This window comes from Pseudorasbora parva, chromosome 2, assembly GCF_024679245.1.
Source record: "Pseudorasbora parva isolate DD20220531a chromosome 2, ASM2467924v1, whole genome shotgun sequence".
Classification (NCBI taxonomy): Eukaryota; Metazoa; Chordata; class Actinopteri; order Cypriniformes; family Gobionidae; genus Pseudorasbora; species Pseudorasbora parva.
In genome coordinates this window covers 18,279,471-18,304,700 of record NC_090173.1, presented here as the reverse complement: position 1 = coordinate 18,304,700, position 25,230 = coordinate 18,279,471, and the positions used below count along the sequence as shown (strand labels likewise).

Sequence of the window (25,230 nt, the reverse complement as noted above, 5' to 3'; positions counted from 1 at the left end):
GTGTTGTTGCATATTTAACATCTGTATAAAAAATAAAAACTTTTCTGTGTTTTTAAGTCTGTTGATATATTGCCCTGGACAAGGACAGTGCACATCACTGTTCAATTTTTAAAGAATTTTTTTTAAATTATTTTATTCAGCATTAAATAAATTGATCAGAAGTGACGGTAAAAATTTATGTTACAAAAATAGTTATATTTCTAATAAATGCTGTTATTTGCACTTTCTACTCATCAAATAATTGTAAAAAACTGTATAATGGTTTTTCACAGAAAAATGAAGCAGCGCAATAATGATACCAATCAAAAATGTTTCTTGAGCATCAAATCATCAGAATGATGTCTGAAGCGTTATGTGACTCTGAAGACTGGAGTAATGATGCTGAAAATACACCTCTGATCACAGGAATACATTATATTTTAACATATTCACATATGTTGTATTTTTGATCAAATAAATGCATTTTTGTTGAGCAGAAGAGACTTCTTTCAAAACATTAAATAGTCTTATGAATGGTAGTGTACGTGTAAACAGAGTAAACAACGTCACTCCCTCATTTATGTCAAAAAATGAAAGCTAATGGAGATGGAGGTTGGTGGTTTAAAAGCAAGTCTCTTCTGTCTTCCGTTCTCTCAGGTACCGGGCCGCTCTCTCCCCCCATCACACCTGCCCTCGGTGCTGGAGACGCAGACACTCGCACAGAACGAGGCCAGCGAGAGAGAGACGCCGGCACAGAGAAGGTACAACTACTGAGCGTCACATGAGAGGAATAGTCAGTGGGAGATCTCAAAGCATGGCGTAAAACACTGCTGTGTGTGTGTGTGTGTCAGTGAGTGAGTGTGTCAGTGAGTGAGTGTGTCAGTGAGTGTGTGAGTGCGTGTGTGTGTGTGAGTGAGTGTGTGTCAGTCAGTGAGTGAGTGAGTGAGTGAGTTAGTGTGTCAGTGAGTGAGTGAGTGAGTGAGTGAGTGAGTGAGTGAGTGAGTGAGTGAGTGAGTGAGTGAGTGAGTGAGTGAGTGAGTGAGTGAGTGAGTGCGTGCGTGCGTGCGTGCGTGAGTGAGTATGTATAAGTGAGTGAGTGAGTGTGTCAGTGAGTGAGTGAGTGAGTGAGTGAGTGAGTGAGTGAGTGAGTGAGTGAGTGAGTGTATGTATGTATAAGTGAGTGAGTGAGTGAGTGAGTGAGTGAGTGAGTGAGTGAGTGAGTGAGTGAGTGAGTGAGTGAGTGAGTGAGTGTGTCAGTGAGTGAGTGAGTGTGTCAGTGAGTGAGTGAGTGAGTAAGTCAGTGAGTGAGTCAGTGAGTGAGTGAGTGAGTGAGTGTATGTATGTATAAGTGAGTGAGTGAGTGTGTCAGTGAGTGAGTGAGTGAGTGAGTGAGTGAGTGAGTGAGTGAGTGAGTGAGTGAGTGAGTGAGTGTGTCAGTGAGTGAGTGAGTGTGTCAGTGAGTGAGTGTGTCAGTGAGTGAGTGAGTGTATGTATGTATAAGTGAGTGTGTGAGTGAGTGAGTGAGTGAGTGAGTGAGTGAGTGAGTGAGTGAGTGAGTGAGTGAGTGAGTGAGTGAGTGAGTGAGTGAGTGAGTGAGTGAGTGAGTGAGTGAGTGAGTGAGTGAGTGAGTGAGTGAGTGAGTACTTGTTAATATTACATTGATGTAATGTCCCAAATGGGATGGGACCAAATGCCCACAATGTAATATAAGCCTGAGATCACCTGTATTGTGTGGACCAGCCAACGGTCCCCACAATGTAATTGGATTCAAAACCATGCTAAATTTATGTTTTATGCGTGCGTGTGTCAGTCCGTGCGTGTGACGAGAGGTCGTATGTGTTGGTGGAGGGACTGGCCGCCACATCAGTGGGAGGATGTCAGTGTGACGCTGGAGCAGGTCACCGGAGCCAGAGCTCAGACAGGAGACGTACTTTACCTCTACTACACTCACCACCTGGAGAAGAAGGTAACACACCGGGCCCCTGTCCAATTATTACAAACTACTTAAGTGTACTAAGAAACAGTCATAAATGTGTACTCTTTTAAAGTGAGATTTCATTCATATTATGTTATCCTTTAAATGAATGATATTACAAATAAAGGAATGAATCAAGATCAAAATGTGTTTATGTTGCTGAAGTTATCAGACTGTGTCAGTGTCAGTCAGGCTTGTGCACAATTCAGAATTGAATTGAGAATGACTCCTAAATTCCAATTTAATTCTTGAATTTGAATTGAATTTGAATTGATGTCAAAAACAGGATGTAGAATTACAATTCGAATTTGAATTAAAGGAAGCCGAATTGAAATTCAAGAAAAATTCAAAGAAATTCATATTCATGTCCATCTTGCCACAGCAGCTTCCTCTGCTTCTGTCGAGAACATCTTTAGTGTTGCAGGAAAGATCTTCAGAGCAGAACGCTGCAGACTCAATGATAAAACATTTGAGGAGTGATTGAGAATCAGATCATCAGTGTTGATCAGTGATTTTTGCATTGGAATTAATTATATCTGCATTTACAACAACTTTGTGTTATTATATTACTTTGAAATGAAAATATCATTGGAACAGAACTAATTAAACAACATTGAGGGGTTCATTCATTTAAATTGATCATTATCTGTATTTTAGAACAAAATGTATGCATGGTTGAGGAGTTACACTGTAAAAAATGAATCATGGGTCTTGTAATTTTCACAAAAGAATGAAGGTGATAATTAAAAAAAGTGTGTATTTGTTCTTAAGAAAATTGTGGTTCAGTGTTGTATAGAAATAAAACCAAGAGGCACACTTTCCTATTTTTTTAAGGAAATGTAAGCAATTTTAAGGCTTGAATTGAGGAACGAATTAAGCTGATAAAATTAAGGATATTAAGATTACTTGTTTATTTTAAGAGAATTAGCTCAATTGTGTTTTATTTAGATACACCATTGTTAGTTCCCAGCATGCTTTGCATATGGCTGGAAATGGAGATTAATATTGAGATGAAGTGTTGTTTAATGTGTTTTTGAGTGGAGGGAAACATCTGTTAATGTATAATGTTCAGTTATGTTTGACATTTGAAAGAATTTCTTTTATGTTGAAGTTTTGACCGTTACCATTGTGCAGAAGAGTAGAGCTTATGGTTAGCTTGTGATGTGAATAACTGCAAGTATTATGATTATTATTATGAAGAATGTTGCTTTGTTTAATGAGCAATAACTTTGCTAATGCTAGTGCAATAAGTTTGCTTCTACTTGTGCCAGCATTAAACAGACTATTAATTGAATAACATAACTGAAAGTAAAATAGAAACAGGTCATTTCCATTTACTCTAATATATATATATATATATATCTTCTTTTTTTCAAAATCAACTTAAATTGAAAAAGCACATTCCAATAATAACATTTAATTCATCATAAAAACTACTGAAATATTATGTAATATTGTTACCATCATTTTTTAAAGTAGATTCTGTGTAATATTTTTTACAGTGTAGATGCGTGTAATGAAATTGTGTTATTAAATTACAAAATGAATGTAATTGTTGTATTACTGAGGTAAAATGTGTAATTCAATTTGTTATTAATCATATTAAAATGAAATTGCTTTGCATTGATAAAGTAATAATAATAATAATAATAATAATAATAATAATAATAATAATAATAATAATAATAATAGATTTTATTTATAATGCACTTTTCATTCCGAAGAATCTCAAAGTGCAACTAAGGGGAAAAAATAACAAAACAAAAAAAATGAATGACAAGTAAAAATATAGAATACTACAAACAATCAACCAACACAGAAATCAGAACAGAAACAGAGCTGATGGTGAACAGAAACAGAGCTGATGGTGAACAGAAACCGAGCTGATGGTGAACAGAAACAGAGCTGATGGTGAACAGAAACAAAGCTGATGGTGAACAGAAACAGAGCTGATGGTAAACAGAAACAGAGTTGATGGTGAACAGAAACAGAGCTGATGTTGAACAGAAACAGAGCTGATGGTGAACACAAACAGAGCTGATGGAGAACAGAAAACAGAGCTGATGTTGAACAGAAACAGAGCTGATGGTGAACAGAAACAGAGCTGATGGTGAACAGAAGCAGAGCTGATGGTGAACAGAAACAGAGCTGATGGTGAACAGAAACAGAGCTGATGGTGAACAGAAACAGAGCTGATGGTGAACAGAAACAGAGCTGATGTTGAACAGAAACAGAGCTGATGGTGAACAGAAACAGAGCTGATGGTGAACAGAAAACAGAGCTGATGTTGAACAGAAACAGAGCTGATGGTGAACAGAAACAGAGTTGATGGTGAACAGAAAACAGAGCTGATGGTGAACAGAAAACAGCTGATGGTGAACAGAAACAGAGCTGATGGTGAACAGAAACAGAGCTGATGGTGAACAGAAAACAGCTGATGGTGAACAGAAAACAGAGCTGATGGTGAACAGAAAACAGAGCTAATGGTGAACAGAAACAGAGCTGATGGTGAACAGAAACAGAGCTGATGGTGAACAGAAAACAGAGCTGATGGTGAACAGAAAACAGAGCTGATGGTGAACAGAAACAGAGCTGATGGTGAACAAAAAACAGAGCTGATGGTGAACAGAAAACAGAGCTGATGGTGAACAGAAAACAGAGCTGATGGTGAACAGAAAACAGAGCTGAATGGTGAACAGAAAACAGAGCTGATGGTGAACAGAAACAGAGCTGATGGTGAACAGAAACAGAGCTGATGGTGAACAGAAACAGAGCTGATGGTGAACAGAAAACAGAGCTGATGGTGAACAGAAACAGAGCTGATGGTGAACAGAAACAGAGGTGAACAGAAACAGAGCTGATGGTGAACAGAAACAGAGCTGATGGTGAACAGAAACAGAGTTGATGGTGAACAGAAAACAGAGCTGATGGTGAACAGAAAACAGAGCTGATGGTGAACAGAAAACAGAGCTGATGGTGAACAGAAACAGAGCTGATGGTGAACAGAAACAGAGCTGATGGTGAACAGAAACCGAGCTGATGGTGAACAGAAACAGAGCTGATGGTGAACAGAAACAGAGCTGATGGTGAACAGAAACAGAGCTGATGGTGAACAGAAACAGAGCTGATGGTGAACAGAAAACAGAGCTGATGGTGAACAGAAACAGAGCTGATGGTGAACAGAAACAGAGCTGATGGTGAACAGAAAACAGAGCTGATGGTGAACAGAAAACAGAGCTGATGGTGGAAGTCTCTGTTAGCACCGCAGCACACTGTGGTCCACTCCATGTTTTAAATTTCTCCTAGCGGCAGTGTCCTGATGACGTTGTCGAGGCATGACAGCTGAAGACCAGATGATGGGTCTTCATGACGATTCAGACGATGGGGATCGCCGCAGCACCATGCAGGAGGCAGAACATTTTTCCGGGCACTTCTGTGGACACACCGGGGTCCGCGCAGAAGTCCAAGCCGCTCCACGGCCGCAATGCAAGACGGAACAGCGGCGCAGCCGAGAAGCGGAACATCCCAACATCATGCCGGACGCCGATGACGCTGTCCCGGATGACGCTAGCCCAGTGCAAACTTCAGCCACCATGCAGCTTAAGCCCAAGGGAGACCACCAGTGAGCAGCCGCGGCGAGCAACATCAAATCTCCTCCAAACCAGAACCAACCGCAGCAATTCAAAAATAAACATCAGAGAAGCGGTGGAAAACGGCGAAGCGACGAACAACGTCCTCTAAGTGGCCGCCAGCAATCAGCAACAGTTCCAATTGTAGCTCTGACTGTTAGACTAGTCACAAACATAATAAAATAAAATAAAATCCTAATCTAATAGTACAGTAACATGATTTGTGGGTGGAGAAGCGGCGAACAGACAACGCCAGCGTCCTCTCCTCCACGTTGCCTAGCAAAGTAATCCAAACCACATTTATAATGGGTAACTTATAACAGTAAACAATTACATTTCCAAAGTAACCTTCCTATTGCTGAATGTATGTAAGACTCAACACATTATTTCTGTTGTGTGACTGTGTGGAATTTATTTGAATTTTCATAAATTTCTTCCTGTCATTCAAATTCAACGTCCTGTGGGGCGGAGTCAATTTAATTCAAATTCAACTTCCTGTGGGGCGGAGTCCAATTAAATTCAAATTCTACTTACTGTGGGGCGGAGTCAATTCAAATTCAACTTCCTGTGGGGCGGAGTCAATTCAAATTCAACTTCCAGTGGGGCGGAGTCAATTCAAATTCAACTTCCTGTGGGGCGGAGTCAATTCAAATTCAACTTCCTGTGGGGCGGAGTCAATTCAATTCAAATTCCAATTCATCAACTGAAATTCTGAATTTTACACAAGTCTGGTGTCAGTTGTTTAATTTCATAATTTTCCGTGTGTGTGTGTGTGTGTGTGTGTGTGTGTGTGTGTGTGTGTCAGTATCTGTATGCTGGGATGAAGGAGGTGACGGCCCTGGTGCCCGTGTTGAAAGACTCTCTGTACACTATGGCGGTTTACACAGCAGAGAGGACCAAACAGAGAAGCCCCATCTTACTGGCAACCCCGTCACATCAAGACTTCAGTGCTTGGGTAAATACGCTTATGAGCAGCACATTTGTATAAAAAGTGTATATATTAATAGTGTATATATATTATGTATAGTAATAATGTGACTCATACATGGTCTAAAATGCCTACATACATCTTACCAGGCATAATCATGTGTTTGCAACAACGCCAGCAGTCTCCTACAATAGGTTTACATGCATCCAGTGGTCAGATGGTCCAGTCTGTTGTGATTGGTCTGATGACCCTGTCTGTCAAAAGGCCCGTTTCCACCTAAATTACCCGGAATAATTTATCCCAGGAACTCTTTTCGCAGGAACTCTTTTTCCCTCAGACCTGCTGCTGTCTGCGTTTCCACAGCGGTCTAAAGTACCGTGAAGATTAGTACGGTTATGTAGGACTGCGCGTGAGTTTTTCAGATTCCCACTGGATTTCATCATCCGGAAATAAACTTAATAAAGCCTGAACCTCGTCGTCGGTCCATCGGCTGTATTTTTTAAACTACATTGTTGATTTGAATAGCAAACGACTCTTACTGCACACACAACAGACTTTTATGTTGAAATATAATGCTATGTGAGCTCAACCAATCAGCATGTTCAGCTGCCAAGTTTCACCCCCGAGAGTTCCTAAACTTTTAAAAAGTACTACCTCGCAAGCAGGGCCGTTTTAAAGGGGAAATCTTTATTTATTCCACCAGTTCCTGCGGTCAAAAAACACACCGAGTACCACCCCAAAGTCCCTAGTTCCTGGGGAAAGTTCCCGCGGTGGAAAAAGTACTGCTGGAAAAAAGTAGACATTATGCAAAGAGTAGACCATTACATTCACAAAAAGCTATATTAAGCCCCGTTTCCACCACAGGAACTTTACCCAGGAACCAGGTACTTTGGGTGGTACTTCGTGTGTTTAGACCGCAGGAACTAGGGTCTAAATGAAGTTCCGGGTAAATATTTCCCCCTCCAAACGGCCCTGCTCGCGAGGTAGTACTTTTTCAAAGTTCAGGAACTTTCGAGGGCGGGACTTGGGCGCTGAACATGCTGATTGGTTTAGATCACGCAGCATTTTATTTCAACGGGCATTTTTAAAAGTCTTTTGCGAGGTTCGGTCTACGTTTAGTATATCAGTCTTGCTCTCTGTCTGATGGTGCGCGCCGCGTTCGTCTCAGCCATCTCACGTGCAATGTCCGTAATAGCTGATAATATACATTGTCATTTTAAATCTAGCTTTACAAGCTTTCTGAATATGCTGCATGCTGCTGAATCTCCATATTAGTGCTCTTTTCTGTCGTTGTTAATTACCTCTTTAGTAAACCTATACATAACCAGCAAAAGCAGCACAGCTTGAATCTCTTCCATACTCGTTATTAATTTTTTTTCACCATGTAAACGACCTGACCGATTACTTTTAAGTGTGCGTCCTTACATGACGTGACGGCGCGCGCCGCGCTCATGTTGACAAGAGAGGAAAGTTAATTTTTCTGAGGGGTAAACTTTTTATTTCGTAAGTTACGAAGATAATGTTGGCATAATGACACAGCGTATATTGCCCCGGGCAGTTTTTACTTTAACTGCGTCTGACAGAAGAATTTTTTTTCTGAGATGATTATTACACTTTACAACAAATAAATAGCTATAAATAATACTGTATTAGTCCTGGTGGCCGTTAAGAGTTGCTATGGCTACAGTAAACACACTCCAGCTGCTGGAGAAAACCGTGTTGACATTTTTGATGTGGCAGACAAACTGCATGTGACAAAATGATTGCGATTGAAAGTCATCACATGTAAACACCAGATCAGTTTAGATAACGTCTCATGTAAACAGTCCACTAAATCTTTCAATCGGTACACACAAAAGTGATTACTGTCCTTCACTGATTTGGAGGAGCAGTCACGTGCAGTCCTACATCACCGGACTAATTTGCCTAATCTTCTCAGAACTTTATCGCGGTGGAAACGCAGACAGCTGCAGGTCTGGGGGGAGAAAAGTTCCTGTAAAAAAGTTCCTGGTACAAATTGTTCCGGGTAATTTTGGTGGAAACGGGGCTTTACACACTACATGAAAGGTTGCATCCCAAAGAGCACAATAGGCACGCTTTAACAAAGCTTAATATTCGCACAAAGAAATGTTTTATTATTTTTTATTATAGTAGTATTGTTTTATAATTTCCACATTTTCATGTTTGGATGTGGTGTGCTTTTCATTATTTCATTATTCTGATGTCCTTTTCAGGGGTCTAAGTGCGGTTTGCGTGATTTTTGGCCCATATGTGAACACTCCTAACAATCTCAGACCTCTTTAAAGCGAACCGAGCCGAGACCATTGCGGGAGGTGGTCTGGGTACGGTTCGGTCTCATCTTATGGTACGGTTCGCTAAACACACGCAGTCTGAACACAAACCGCTCTGAGCTTACTTGATTTTTTCTGTTCGCCAATTCCAGTGTAGTTTGGTCATCAAATGCCTCCGTACAAATCGGCTGTTCATCATGGCTGCTTCTTCTGGCCAATCTCTACAAATTATTCGTTCACAACATATACTTGTTTATTGCAATTTTAACCGCCGGTCTGAGACGCGGCTGCGCACCTTGCCAGTGTAAAATTGTGTAATGAGCGCACACAGAGCCCAGCTGTCACAGCGCGTGTACTAAACAGAATCTTTAGCGTCTTATTCCATTTATTTTAAAGTGTCAAAAACACAAGTTTCACATGAACAGGTAGTTTGTCTTAAGTGAATGTAAACATCTGCATTATTAGCCTAATGAAAGAATCAGCTGAGTCAGTCATACAGTGAAGAGTGTGCAGTTTTATTTTTCCATGTGATTATTCCATTTCTTACTTGAATGCTGAATTTAGCCATATCTATACTTTACCTGGAAAGCAGTTTAGTTCATTTGCATCTTTCTTTTATTATTTTATTGTATTGTCTATTTTTGAATGCTGATGTTTTCATTGCCTTCTGCAATAAAATACCCATGAATCAAGGAAAAAGATTTAAAATAAATATTAGTTACAAAGGTGGATGTGTGAAATAGCTAGTGCAAGAATATGTAGTATTACGTGTGTGTGTGTGTGTGTGTGTGTGTGTGTGTGTGTGTGTGTGTGTGTGTTCTTTACTCGTTCTTTAAGAACACTGCACTCAGTGAGGACATTGTCACCTTCACAGTAAAGGCAAGATTGCAAGTTCTTCCTACCAGACTTAACCTTTCCATCTGGTTTCCTTTGACCCAGGTCCCTCACTGTCTACATCACACCACCGAACAGATTACTGAGACACTTCCACATATCCTGAATGGCTGTCATGTTTACAAGGGAATGTACATTGCACGCCACGACAGAATAGTGGACCTTATAGTGAAGGACGTATCAAAACATCTCTCACCCTCAGTGAAAATATACAAGCACTCTAGCGTAAAAGCATCCATGTTCCAGCATGGTAGTAGTAACTCTGATGCTTTCTCACATCTGTCTGCTAACACACCAGATGTTATTGTGGTTAATGAGGAGCTCAGTGAGGTGTTCATTCTGGAGGTGGCATGCACCTTTGACTCTAGCATGGAGGAAGCCTTTATGACTAAGGTCATTAAATACCAGCCGCTCTTAAACTCCATCTCAGAGATCGGTTATCGAGGCAGACTACTGGTGTTCATATTCGGCAGCTTAGGACACACTCATAGGCTGGTGGTACGAGGCCTTCAGCAACTTGGGATGCCCAAGAAAAGGGCCAAACAGCTAGCGAAGTATTGTGCCCTCTCTGCTATTATAGGCAGCCGCGATATATGGAGGAGACGCTGCTACTTATACCCATAACACCTGAGTGATGAGCTTTTGTGAAGATCTGTGTATGCCACTGGGCCATGATTTTGTACATGCGTTAAACTGCACCTATAATGTTTATGTCCCTGTAAATTAATTCTTTTAAAGTGGACTTAAATAAATTGTTAAAATGTGTGTGTGTGTGTGTGTGTGTGTGTGTGGCCTGGTAATCCCTACGTTATGGGGACAAAATGTCCCCACAAAGATGCCAATATCCGAAATCCTTGTCCTTGTGGGTACATTTTTAGGTCCCCATGAGGAAAACATCTTATAAATCACACAGAAGGAGTTTTTTGAGAGAGTAAAAAGGCAGAATGTTTCCTGTGATGGGTAGGTTTAGGGGCAGGGGCAGTGTAGGGGGATAGGATATATAGTTTGTACAGTATGAAATCCATTACGCCTATGGAAAGTCCCCATAAAACATGGAAACACGACGTGTGTGTGTGTGTGTGTGTGTGTGTGTGTGTGTGTGTGTGTGTGTGTGTGTGTGTTTGTGTGTGTGTGTAAAAAGATAAACTACTTAATTCAACAGCATTTGTAGCAATGTCATAAAGTAAAAATAATCTTTACAAACAAATATTTTGGTTACTGAGGAACAAACAATGTAAGTGAATGGGATCAAATGTTGAAGGCCACAGGGTCAGCCATCAAACACTGAGCTGGACTAGATCCAAAAAGCAACAGTCTGAACATAAAGGGGTCTGAGACCACATTCCTACTAAAGTGGACCAAAAAGGATCTGAGTCCTCTTTAAGGTACAGGGACAGTGTGAACGTAAAGAGAACTGGGTCCTTTTTCACTTGGTTATCTTCTTGGTCCACTTAAAGGAGTTTGAGTTTGGTTCTTTAAAGAGGACCCAAGTGTGAAAACACCCTAAGTAGATTCTCAGTACTGTCATACAAAATCTTTTTCTGAAGGAGGATGACATTTTGGCTGTGTGTGATCTTTGCAGCTGTCTTTGTTGAACGAGTCGTGTTGTGAGTCCAGGGGTCTTGGGGACCATCCGTCCAAACAGGCGCTGTGGGCTGTGACCTGTAAAGGTGACGTCATGGTGCATGAGCCGTCCCCCAGCCTGGAGGCCCCGGCGCAGTACTTGCCCTGCGATCACATGTGAGATCTCTCTCTCTCGCCGTCTGTCTTTTTCTCTCACTGTAACTCTGTTCTAAACCTAGTTAACTGCTTCTACAACGACAGCAACTTCACAAATAGTGCTCCTCAAGCAAAGCACGCAGGAGACTCGACTCAATTGATTTCAATAGAGTTTGTCATTAGCATGTTGCTAAGCTAACAATACTCTAGAAAGCATGTAGCACACACAAATATTGTGCTCGATAGTTTATTTTAAAGTAGACTGAACTGTGTTTTTATGAATAAATTAAAATGAATATAGCCGACATTTCTATGAACACACCGTCTGCCATCTCCATTCAGCGCACTGCATTCTGGGATTACATGCAATCCTGTCTCACAGTTTGGCCAGAGGCGTCTCAAAAACAGTTTTGGGGATAAGCCAAGCTACTCTTTGAGCAAGAAGTTCTCTAAACTACAAGTTACTAAGAAAAAGTAGAGAGGAATACATTTTCATAAAACTATGAGATTATAATTCATAACTTAAAGGAACTCTATGTAAGAAATGTATTTCAATTAATCGTAAAATGGCCCTGATATGTCCCTAGACATTATGAAATCATGTTAATTTCAAATACTTCTATCACTGACAGCAGTAGTCCGGCCAGGATATTGTCATTTAAAAGTTGTTGTTCCAGCCCTCTCAACTGATGCTGATGTTGTCATGTTGTGTTTTGGCCTGAAGCTCCGCCCTCCACCTATCGACCAATCACAAAGTCAGTAGCAGTTCAGCGGTTGCCAGATCTGCTCTAATTACCACAGCTGCAGCTACAAACGCTCCTGCTGATCCTGCAGTCTATCTGGCAACCTCGAGTCAGGGGGGAGAGGGAGGGGGATACACCGCTCTACAGTCATTTGAAAGGGACTGCAGTACCAGTTTTGCCCACAATCTTACATACACTTCCTTTAATCAGAGGAATATTTTTCTGGCTCTGAGGGTTTTAAATGGATGAATAAGGGCAAGGGTGATAACTATGAACTTTATCATATAAATGTATGCTTAAAACAACTAGACAAAAGAGAAAATAAACAGTCAAAAACATAGTGATGAACATTTTTGGGTGAACTAACCCTTTTCTGATATATATATATTTTTAAACGCCCTCTGCATTATAAGTGCCTAAAATGCTGTCCAGAGAGGCAGCTCACTAGGTTTTGAGCTGGAGTTTCACAATTTAAGCTTGCATAAAATCAGGCTTGCATGCCACCCAACTGTTTGATGCGTTTCGTGTGTGTGTGTGTGTGTGTGTGTGTGTGTGAATGTGTGTCTGTCATTGTAATGTGCGTGTCTGTTGTTGGGCTTGGCATGCTTCATGAGCGTCCGTGACTGTGTGTCTGTCCGCGTACCTGCTGTGGGCTCAGGTTCTGGCGTCAGGTTCCTGCTCATCTGCTGTGTGTGGAGTCTAGCAGTCTGGGTGTGGTGTGGGGCATCGGTCACGATCACACTGCCTGGGTCTACACAGGGGGCGGCAAGGGACCATCGGCTCAGGGTAAACATGCACCCTGCATTGGGCTAACCCTATCTCTCTCACTAACCTTCATGCCCAGCTAACAAATATATGTTCTAGGAATGTTTTGCCAGCATTCCCACGTCATATTTTCCCAAAAGTAATTTTTGAATGTTCTCTGAAAAATAATTTTGCAACGTAAAGGGAACATTCCATTTTGCAAACGTTCCATTTTGCGAACGTTATCGGAATGTTTCAGAATGTTCGGAGAAACATTCCATGAACAATGTGTAGTGTGTTTGTGCTAATATTTTGAGAACATTATTAAAGACAAGATTGTTTTGAACAAAATTCTAATAACGTTACTTGCATAACGTTAGCCAACATTGAGAGAACATTCCCTGTTAGCTGGGTGAGCATATGCTGTGTTTTGGATGCTGGATGTTCTCAGCCTCACTATGCTGGTGCACCAGCACCGAACCGGCATAAACCAGTCTGGACCAGGAAGTAGTGCTTGCTGGTCTAAGCTGAGCCTGAAATTTACGCCTAATTCACAACTCTTGCATACACACAAGAATTTCTTCTTAACCTTATTTCTAATGTTAGCAAATTTTTATTTTTATATATGAGCGGCCATGTGACTGAGATTAGTAATCTACATAATACGTCTCCATATAACAGCTTTTCTAACCTTTCCTTTACAGCCTTTCATTACTCAGCCACTAAAACTTGAGAATCAGTATTTAAAATTATTTTGGTCCTTTTAATAATTCTGCCTTAAAATAAAAATGAAATGGCAATTTTAAAGGGACACCTTAAATATAAAACTTAACTCAAACTTAGAAATGTTGCCTACTAAAATTGTTAAAACTGAAATAAAAATAAGTTAAAGCGAAATATAAATATTTTAAACAATAAAAAAACTTAAAAAGCAAATAAAATGTTAATTTAATTTGTTACATTTTTCATTGTTCAAATGAAAACGGAAAATATAAAAATAAAAGTTAATTCAAAATATTAATAAATACTATAATAGTGTATAAATAATAGTAAAATAGCAATTTAATAAATACTGTAACAGACAAACACACACATATATAATGTATATTTAGAAAATTACAATACAAATTCAAATGTAACAGTATTTTATATATATATATATATATATATATATATATATATTATATATATATATATATATATATATATATATATATATATATATATATATATATATATTCAGTTATCTACATTTACCTACATTTAAAATATTTATTTATTTATTTTTGTGAAAACATTTGTACATAGATTCCATGCACAAATTCGTGTGTATGCACAGTTGGTGAATGTGAACCAGTTTTCTTATTTTCCCAATTGTACTTTCATTCAGTGTGTCAGTACGTCTTTATTTCAAAGAACAGTTGCTTCTGCCTGATGTTTGAATCTGTCCGATTTCAGCAAATGAAATAAGTGATGTGAGGAACGTGTGCATCTATGAGAACCAGCGCTGGAACCCAATGACAGGATACACAGACAAGTGAGTGTCATTTAATGGAACTGCTGTTTGTGGTTTGACGTGGCTTGGACAAACGCTGTGTGTCTGCGCTCCTCCGCAGAGGTCTTCCCACAGATCGCTATATGTGGAGCGACGCTTCGGGTCTGAGAGAGTGCACTAAAGACAACACCAGCCCTCCCTCACTGCAGTGGACATGGGTACAAAACCACACTATGAGCTCAAAAGTTCTGCATCCTGTAGTATTTGTAGTAAAGTGCACGTTTGTGTCTTCTGAACATTATTTGGATTAGTTATAGTCTGTGAATGATATCATCATCTCACGCTCACAGGTCTCTGATTGGGCCGTAGACTACAGTGTCCCGGGAGGGACAGATAAAGAGGGCTGGCAGTATGCTGCAGATTTCCCTGTGTATGTTGACTCCAGGCATATTAATGAACTGTAGCTAGACTTTTCTATTTCAAATGAATATATGTAATTTATGTTTATACAGGACGTTCCACGGTTATAAGACAATGAAGGATTTTGTGCGGCGCAGACGGTGGGCTCGGTTAGTTCACATTTCTGCTGCTTTCAAACACACTGATTCTTTGAAACATGCATTTACATTAACAATTTTAGCAATAACATTTTACTTTCACTCTAATGTTGGGGAAAAAAATGTGACCACAAACTCCAACTCCTACTATGGAAGCCCTTTTCTGCCACATAAGAAAAAAAATCCTGCTTTTTAAAATCAGAATTATGACCTAAAAATCAAAATTATTGACATACTGTTATTATAAGATAAAAAGTTGAAATTGTGTCATAAAAATGTCGAATTATAACTTAAAGAGTCATAATTATGACATTAAAAAGCCATAATCGTCACTAAAAGTCAAAATTATGACAAAATTTAAAATTATGTAATTGAGATAAATAGTCAACATTATATCATGACATGACATAATGACATACTAGCTCAGAATTATAACTTTAAAGTCAAAATTATGATAAAAAGTCACACACAAAAAAATGATGACTGACAAAAATCCCAAATTTTGACATACTAAGTCACAAAAAAAGTCATTAAAGACATTAAAAAGTCACAATTATGACTCAAAAAGTAAAAATTGTGACATAAAAATAGAAAACTGACATTCTAAGTTGAATTATAACTTAAAAATGATGACAAAAAGTTTAATAAAAACATGAAAAATTATGACAGAAAGTTGAAATTCTTACTTCAAAAGTCAAAATTACAGCAATCATAATTATGAATATTAATGACAGTCATAATTACCTCAAAAAGTTAATATGATGCCACTAAGTCATTAATTATATAAAAAGTTGAAATAATGTTTAAGTAAAATTATGAAAATTCAATTTTGATTTGTCATACTTATGACTTATATGTTATAATTGTTTTTAAGAGTATGTTATAATTTCTTTTTTATGTCAATTATGACAAAAAGTCAAAATTATGACTTTGTATGGAATGTCATAAATGTGGATTCTTTATAAATATTCTGATTTAGCATGTGATAATCTTGATTTATAATTTTGATTTACAATTTAACCTATTTTTCATAATAATTATTTCGACTTTTTAATCTTGATTTAGATTTTTTATATAATAATCTTGACTTGTATGATTATTGTATGTCATAATTTCTCATTATTTCTATGTTCTATTATAATTTCTTACTTTGACTTTTTAATCTCATAATCAATTTGACTTTTAATGTGATTTACCAGAGCCTGGTTTGTTTCCTTATGTGGCAGAAATGGGCTTCCATAGCCGCTCTGTGTAGGAAAGGATGTAGAAAAGCTACTGCAGAGTTTCTTCTGTCTCACAGGAAGTGTAAGATCAGCCTCACTGGCCCCTGGCAGAAGGTTGCTCCGATCCCTCTGACTGACGTCACCGTCCTGCCGTGTCTGGCTCAGTGCAGCCTGGAGCAGGTTCCTGTGTGGGCCATCAGTGAGAAGGGAGATGTGCTGTGCCGTCTGGGAGTCACCGCCGACAACCCAGCTGTGAGCGCTAAACCCACACACTCTCACAATACACTGTCGTTCGTTTTCCAACATTTCATTTCACTTGTAAAGGTCAACTCAAGAAACCATATTGTTCTACCTCCGGTCCAGAATAATCACCACAGACATTGAGAAACCACCAAATCCTCAAATAAATCACAAATAACTGACAAAATGATAACCCATGACTTTTCTTGAAATGGTTCATTACAGTCTTAACTAGCTAATACCATTACACAAACATTTTTCTATCGCTTGTTTCTGCTGGTGCTTCTTCTCCTGTGTTTTGATCCGGAGATTCTGTATGAGAAGATGCTTAATATCGCCTCCTACCATATAACAGCAAAAACGCGAATAGCCGGAAAATTCAGTCAATGGTGGGCAAGAGTAAAGCAGATTTGAACTAATTCCTGTGTACACTATCAGCGGACTAGCCTACAAAAAATATTCAGATACTCAGGAACAAATCTGTTTTCTTTATAAATCAATATTTTCAAACAATGTAATTGTTGCATTGATATTCCCTATATTTTATTGTATTTCAGGATAAACATACATTGTTAGACATGTAATGAACATAACCTATCATAACCTATGTTGCATATGTAACTATTGTATATGTAACAGGCAAAGTATTTATCATAATGTAGTAGTGATGTTGTACAATGAGGACGTTGTCAGATCGCCGGAAATAGAGTCATCAGTGTCCCAATGTGTAGTGAGCCAGCGTCTTTACTGTCCTTACCAGCGCCCGAATGTGTGTACACGATATACTGACTCACAAGCTATGGAGCTGTTTAAAATGCACCGTTTGGGTCCTTTCACACACCCGGCGCAATGCAATGGCAGGTGTTTTTTGCTAGTTTCAGCTCGACGCAGTTCTCATTTTCACGTCCAGCGCCACGTTGTTTAAATAGCAAATGCACTCGTGCCCATCTGTTCGCCCATGGGCGTGCTGGTCTGAAAACCAGGTGTGTTCAGGAGCATTGTTGGCGTGTTGCTATTTTGGGGAAACTGAAAACGACTGCCATTGACCAACAAAAACCTGGACTAAAGTCAATAGTGCAGTATTTTGTGTTATTTAAAGGGTGTGTTAGTAATATGCGCCTATAGGCGGGTTTATAACGCGCAAACACTCTGCTTATTACACACACAGCGACCCACAGCAACACACACATTTTTAAATATTAAAAATAAAACAATTTTTACGCTCGCAAATTCCTCCATGTAAATAGTGAATCCGCCATGGCATGGGTGAAACTAGCTTTTAAAAGGAAAGGGAGATGAGACTGATTGGTTTATTGAACATTTTGCCAAAAAAAACCCACCCATGACTCATTAAAGGGTTAGTTCACCCAAAAATGAAATTGATGTCATTAATGACTCACCGTAATGTCGTTCCACACCCGTAAGACCTTCGTTCATCTTCAGAACACGGTTTAAGATATTTTAGATTTAGTCCAAAAGCGTATCCAAGTGTATGCACACTATACTGTCCATGTCCAGAAAGGGAATAAAAACATCATCAAAGTAGTCCATATGTGACATCAGTTAGTATCGAAAGCCCGTGAAGCCAGCACGGAAGTGACTTAAACTGCAATTCATTGACTGGTCGCTAGAGACAGGCTCCGAAAGGAAGTCAGATTGGGTCTCCCCCATGTTAAAATTCCCAACTTTAAATTTTAGATTTTTTTTTATAACTCATTTGTTTACATTATATAAAGCCTTAAAGTTCTGAATAATTAAGGGCATGGCCACTTTGAGTGACAGGTGGATTGCTGTTTAATTGCTGTCTGTTAGTCATCACGTCACCTCAGCTCCTACATTACGCGCCTCTTTGCCCATTTTCAGTTACCAGAAGTGACATGCTGCCAAGATGGCCGACTTTAGGCTTCAAAAATGCTCTTCAGAGTCCTACAAGTGACGTCACAGACACTACATCCACAGAAACTACAGGCTACTTAAGTGCAATTTTGTTTCTGAGAAGTACATAAAAATAGACTAGAAGCATACTAATAGCACATTTAAATAAATGTCTTTTTCGTAAGGCTATGACTTCAAAGCTATTAGACAGAAACCTGCCATTGTGATTTTTGGGGGCTATTTTATTATATCATATTATATATTATGTCTCTGTCCAGCTGCTCTCTTCTCTGTTCTCCTGTTGAGTCGTACTGGTCCTCTTTTAATCTCTGACTCTGTCAAAGCACAGGGCAACTCCTGGCTCCATGTGGGGACAGACCAGCCCTTCAAGTCCATTTGCATAGGAGGAGGCCACCAGGTGTGGGCCATCGCCAGGGACGGGGCCGTCTTCTACCGGGGATCTGTGTCTGCAAATAATCCAGCTGGTGAGAATCTCCCTGATGGAAAGAGTAACCATTTCAACCAGGGAATCATGAGTAAAAATACTACAATATGTAAAATAGTACTGGTTTTGGATTTCCATTTTCAGTCAATAATGTGTATGTGTACTGTGCTTTGACATTAGACCGTTTTATTTTTTTAAATGGGATTCAGAGCGATGATCAAAACACAGATGGCCATCAACATTCCTTAAGTTTCACAGTCCTGTAGCTCATCCTGGGTCGACATTTTATTCTGTAACATTAGGCAGTTTTGATTTATATGCTATTTAATGTTGATGATCACATAGAACATATATTATCAATAGTTTCTGCTTCTTCTTTTCATGTGTTTTGATCAGGAGATTCAGTACTTGTTCAGAAGATGTGTAATAGCGCCCCCTACCATATAACAGTAAAAACACAGCCAATGGCAGGGTAAGAGTTCAAATATTATTAACCCTGTGCTCATGGTCATGACACCGCAGGATGCATATAAAAAGTAAAATAAAAAGTAAAGTAGAAGGAACAAAAAGTGTTTCTTTAGTGTGTCTTTATTTCAGTGTAAATGTTTCTAAACTCACTGAAACATTGTAGTTTTTAGTTTTTTTCTGGGAATAAAAACGACACACTATGGCTTATTTAAATAATATATATATGCAAAATAAAGGGGTGGGGCCTGGTTGAGTAAGTAGTTTGTTGAAATTCGCATTTATGGTAAGGGTCAGGACATTTCTCAAACACGCTCAGAGCGGTCACTGATCACACTGATCTAGCTGACCAATCAGAGCACATTATGCTTTTCAGGAGGAGGGGCTTCATAGAGACAGGAACCAAACATGGGGTTACTGACAGACTGGAAAAAGAGGTACTCCAACAATGTCAAATATGGGCAAAATAATGTGTTTTTTGAAAGTTCAAGCTTGAAAACCTGTTCTAGAAGAGAACTAGAACAGGTTTTGAAGCACTTCTCTGTGTGCTTCAAAAGGAAGGGATGAGTGGTGGGAGGGGCGCAATTCACAACATCGCCTATAAAACTTGAACAGCATTAAACCGTCTTTAGAAAGGAGTGGCCACATTTTGTTAAGTGACTCTTTATGATTTTTTGTGCTTTGATTTTTCAGGCGAGTGCTGGTACCATATCCCATCTCCTCCGAGGCAGACGCTCAAACAGGTGTCCGTGGGCAGGACCTCCGTTTATGCTGTGGATGAAAACAGTAAGACCGGTGTTTTCACTCACTTAATAACTTTTGTTATTTGGTTGAATCAAGCTGTATGGGCTTTGAATAACTCTTTCTTAGTTATGAAGTGTGTCAATTCAAATTATGCACATTGTTTGGAATACCTGGATGGTCCAGGCATGCAAACAGAGCACACCTGCAGAGCACATTTCCGGTGTGATGTATGAATATCAGCCCCGAATATCAGTCTTAACTTCCTTGATTTGATTTGTCTGTCAAAGGACATTAAAGTAACCTTTATTTTCTAAGGAACTAGGGGCCAGTTGTTCAAACAGTTTAATCTGGATCAGATCTGGGTTTAAAAATCCCATCAGGTAATCCATTTTACTTTTGTTCCGCTTTTTTCAAAGGAAAATTGGATTGGATCACCCTGATACAGATACACACGTTTTCAGATTACCAAATGGATTACTAGTGCTCTACAGACCCCCTAAAGGGACATGGTGATGAAAATATGAGATGGTGGGGAAAAAATATTTCTATGCTTTTTGTTTGATATTTCCAGCTGTTGAAGATTATTTTATGGCACCAAAATCTCTTTTTTTTTTTTTCTGTAGGCCGCCGAAAGGTTTAATACGAAGCCTAATCAAGAGCAAAAAAAAAAGTGTGTGTCTGTCTTTTGGTCTGTCTTTTTTGATATTGTTTTAAAAGTTTAATTCAATTTTTGTTCCTGAAATGCACCCTTCTGCTGGGATCAGTTTATTCATGATTTTCTTTGGATCAAATGGATCCCAATCTTACTAAAGCATTTTGAACAACACAGACTGATGATTTGATCCAGAGCAAAACCAAGATTGAATTTTGTGATTTCAGAACAAACCATTTTCAAGATTTTATCCAATCGGATCAGATTACTCTTGAACAACTGCCCCAGAAGACGCCCGTTAAATTAAAAATGCAACATGATGTCAATGTAGCACTGTTATTTGAAATAAATATCTATACTTTCAAATACTACACAGAAAAACAGTAGGTATATACAGTGTGCAATGCGAAGTATGCAGTAGTGACGGCCCAGATCCATCTGATACGTGTGGGCCGGATCTGGGCCGACACTATATTACTGTCTGGGAGTGCTGTTCGAAACATTGTAGCACATTGTCTCTCTCCTAATTTGAGTCTGAGCTCAGCGTGTGTATTTGTGCAGGTAATCTGTGGTACAGACAGGGTTTGACACCCAGCTATCCTCAGGGTTCTGCATGGGAACTCATCTCCAGCAATGTGTGCAAGGTGTCTGTTGGACCACTCGACCAGGTTTGAAACCTTTGACTTATTTTGATGTGTTGACTTAACATTCTAAAGCACATGTAAAGTACTTGATTATAATTGTAAATGTTATCTAATATCACATTTAAAGTTAAAGGAACACTCCACTTTTTTTTGAAAATAGGCTCATTTTCCAAGTTCCTTAGAGTTAAACAGTGGAGTTTTAGCGTTTTTGAATCCATTCAGCAGATCTCTGTATCTGGCGGTAGCACTTTTAGCATAGCTTAGCATACATCATTGAATCAGATTAGACCATTAGCATCGCACTCAGAAATGACCAAAGACTTTATTTTTTCAAATATAATATTTTTCTTATTTAAAACTTGATTATTCTGTAGTTACATTGTGTACTAAGACCAATGGAAAACGAAAAGTTGTGATTTTTTTTTAGACCGATATAGATAGGAACTATTTTCTCATTCCTGTGCAATAATTAGGGAACTTTGCTGCCATCCCATGGGTGCAGCGACACCTGAAAATAGTCCTTAGATAGTTAACTTCCAATGTGACCGGCACTAAGTTTGTGTAGTAGCAGAGAATACACTTTTATGGCAGTAAATCTCTGATTATTACGCAGGAATGACAAAATAGTTTCTAGTCATATCGGTCTAAAAAATTTGCAACTTTTAATTTTTCGTTGGTCTTAGTACACGATGTAACTATAGAAGAGTCAAGTTTTAAATAGGAAAAATATTGAAAGTCTTAGGTCATATTTTTGAGCTAATGGTCTAATCTGATTCAATGATGTATGCTAAGCTATGCTAAAAGTGCTACCGCCAGATACAGAGATCTGCTGAATGGATTCAAAAACGCTAAAACTCCACTGTTTAACTCAAGGGGACTTGGAAAATGAGCCTATTTTCAAAAAAAAGTGGAGTGTTCCTTTAACTTTTTCCCCGACAGCGTTTCCGAAAAAGCTTCAGTCCTATAGCTCGTCCTGGGTCGACATTTCATTCAGTAACATTTGGCAGTTTTGATGTATATGGTGTGTAGTGTTGGTGATTTTACATATCACTTGTTTCTGTTTCTTCTTTTCCTGTGTTTTATCTGGAGATTCTGTACTCGTTCAGAGGATGCGTAATAGTGCACAGAAACAATGGTGGGGTTGCATTGGCTCATAAATGACGGAAATTTCCGTCAATGTCTGAGAAAAAGTTTTTTTTTTTAAATGCTGATGGGGAAAGATTTAATCTTCTGCTTAGTTTAAATCCTACTTATCAGATCTCAACTTTACTTCCTGGGCCTCATTTATAAAACAGGCGTACACACCGATTTGATCAGAGTGTGTGTACACTAGCCTGATGTCGTTATACTCAGATTCTAGTCACAATACGAGTCTGATACTGCTCCATTGAGCTATTATTATGGGCCGTTTCAACCGCACCAGGAAAGAAAATGCCTCTCCACTCAGTTGGATAGACCTACAACCAATCAGAGCAACGGAGTAACTAGCGTATATTGAGCGACGGATAGTTGTCAACAGAACTCAACTGCACGCACGCTGGAAGAAGTAGATGAGTGTAAACGATCTTTGCCGGTGTTGAGTATTTACCGACACAGTCATCATTTCTGAGAGAAATAGTAAAAGTGAATGCATATACGAACAAGTTCTCCGTTTAGGATTACAACAAATTCAACCCAAGCGCTATTTGGTGAGGCGAATGATTACGTTACTGTTGATCATCTGTCCATCATCGTCTAAAGCCCGCCCTGACTTGATTGGATTGGTCCGAACAGCTCTGGTTCGAGCATAATTGCTCCACAACAGATCAAGTCCAGGCCGAACTTCCTGAGCTCAAATGTTGTGGACAGGGCTACGTTTATCCTTTATTGTTCTCCTTGAGCATGCTGCACAGCTCTGTGTACTGGGAGCTATCGTTTCCTTTTTCCACGCCCAGATCCACCCCTAACATAAATATACATCATTTTAACTTAAAACTAAAGTTTTACTGGTTTGATGGTTGTGAAACTGGAAGGTGGTTGTGATGTTTTATCTTTGCAGGTTTGGATAATTGCTGATAAAGTGGCAGGTTATCCATTAGAAAGCTCAGGAACTGTGTGCCACAGACTGGGAGTGAAGCCCATGCAGCCGAAAGGCCTGAGCTGGGACTTTGGTATCGGGGTAAGTCTTTTCATAACTGTTCACATTAAGTCTATTCCTGAATTGTCAACCTTCAGTTAACACATCTTTCCACTGAGAGTCATTTCTTCAACTAATGCACTTGAACAGGGCGGCTGGGACCACCTGTCTGTGAGAGGGAACGCTTTAGAGGCTCAGCGCATGGCACCGCGCAGTCCAATGCCCGGCCGGACTCAGAGTCAGGTGAATGGGAATGCTGTGAGCTGCTAGTCATTTTGCTCACCCGATACCATCATCATCATCACCTTCGTCATGCTTGACTGCACATCCCAGCTTGCTGTTCTTGACACCCTTCCTGTCTCTGTGCCCTGTGCCCTTTCAACCAAATGTGACTTTTTCTTTTCACTCCACTTGCCTGAAAAACAAACTTTCACTTCTGTGAAAAGATTTCGGGTGTGACTGAACTTCTTTTGATTTCTGTACATGTATGATTTGAATCACCCGACCCACTGATGTCACTTTGTTTTGAGCATGTCACATTTTCTTGTTGCTGTATTTAAGTTTCTATAATCATATGTTATTGGTTTGATTATATTATTTGAAGATAATATAAATAGTCCACTTACATAGAGACAATGCTGTATATGTGGACCCAACTTCCCTACTGTGATCTTTCTTTGGACATGCTTGTTTTTCCAATAAAGACCGGTTAAAAAGCACTAGCTTTGTTTATTAAATTCTGCACCACCGGCATCAGTTACAAACTTAAGAGCAAAAATAATAAATATAGCTGCAAGCATCAATTATCAGGGCCAAGCACAAACGCATGGTTCATAAGTTATGCCAACATGGCTGGGCGGATCAGACCAACTGCAACAATGAGCAATTAAAAACATTTTAAGATGACTTTAGACAAAATGGCTGAAAAATCAGTCACTAGTAATTTTCAACCAATAAGTGGTGCTGTGACCAAATTAACGTGTTGTAGAAAGAGTTGTGACAATGACGCACGCAAAGTTTGACGTCAATATACCAAAGCATCGCAGAGATACTGCCTCAGAGTCATGCTGTTAACTTTGTTGATGCGACACATGAAAATGGTTTTGTCTATCGACGTAACTTTTATAACAAATCCATTTTGACCGTCGTCTAGAAGTTTGAGAAAATCAAAATGACAGACAGTAAGTTTGGCTGACTATGGTAAAATTGGTATCCATGTTCGTGGCATGACCCAAAGGAATATATTAAGTTGGTTCATTACAATAGGCTGATTTAATCAAATTATTAACATTTTTGATAATTTCATTATTGACCACAAGGTGGCACTGCCGCAAAACTTTTTGAGTACCGTCAGGGCATAGTTGCCAAAGACACGTACTAAGTTTCGCAGCGATACACGAGTTAGTGAATTATAGCATTTTACGACAAAATTCAAAATGGTCAAAGCCCAAAATGGCCAATATGGGAAAATTAGCTATCGTAAACACTAGTCAGTACTGTGCCGAAACAGTCCAAGCCCCCTCAGTTCATGGTTGTCATAACACACACCAAGTTTGATCAGAATTTGCTAAAGCATTGCAGAGGTATAGCATCACATTTGTTTTGGTGGGCACTTGATCAAATTAATTTGTGTTATTCAAGAACAAGAAGGTAACTTGAATTTCATATATTTTTGTCTTCATGGTTAGGAGATTATCTGTATGTTTTATTTTATTTTTGAAAATCAGAGCAACGGCCTAAGAAAATGTAAAATGTTTAATGATGGAAAATGACATCATAAGGTCCTCAACTTCATAATTGAATCTTGAGCCAAGGAATCATAAGAACAAATTATTTTGTTTCTAGACTTTACGGTTCAAAAGTTATAAACAT

The 25,230-nt window shown here is 39.1% G+C and overlaps 1 protein-coding gene across 1 annotated transcript in view; it reads left to right on the top strand.

Moving 5' to 3' along the window:
* The window catches only part of tecpr1b (tectonin beta-propeller repeat containing 1b), a 58,504-nt gene extending 34,427 nt beyond the window's left edge, over positions 1–24,077 (top strand). The window contains exons 11-25 of the mRNA XM_067458051.1: positions 637–740; positions 1,790–1,945; positions 6,389–6,538; positions 11,279–11,436; positions 12,817–12,944; positions 14,361–14,439; positions 14,519–14,615; positions 14,748–14,827; positions 14,910–14,966; positions 16,255–16,429; positions 18,642–18,777; positions 19,896–19,988; positions 21,160–21,266; positions 23,281–23,400; positions 23,509–24,077. Coding sequence (XP_067314152.1) covers positions 637–740; positions 1,790–1,945; positions 6,389–6,538; positions 11,279–11,436; positions 12,817–12,944; positions 14,361–14,439; positions 14,519–14,615; positions 14,748–14,827; positions 14,910–14,966; positions 16,255–16,429; positions 18,642–18,777; positions 19,896–19,988; positions 21,160–21,266; positions 23,281–23,400; positions 23,509–23,628 — 1,760 coding nt within the window. The 3' untranslated portion in view covers positions 23,629–24,077. The remainder of the gene's footprint in view (positions 1–636; positions 741–1,789; positions 1,946–6,388; positions 6,539–11,278; positions 11,437–12,816; positions 12,945–14,360; positions 14,440–14,518; positions 14,616–14,747; positions 14,828–14,909; positions 14,967–16,254; positions 16,430–18,641; positions 18,778–19,895; positions 19,989–21,159; positions 21,267–23,280; positions 23,401–23,508) is intronic.
* Positions 24,078–25,230: the final 1,153 nt, after the last annotated feature.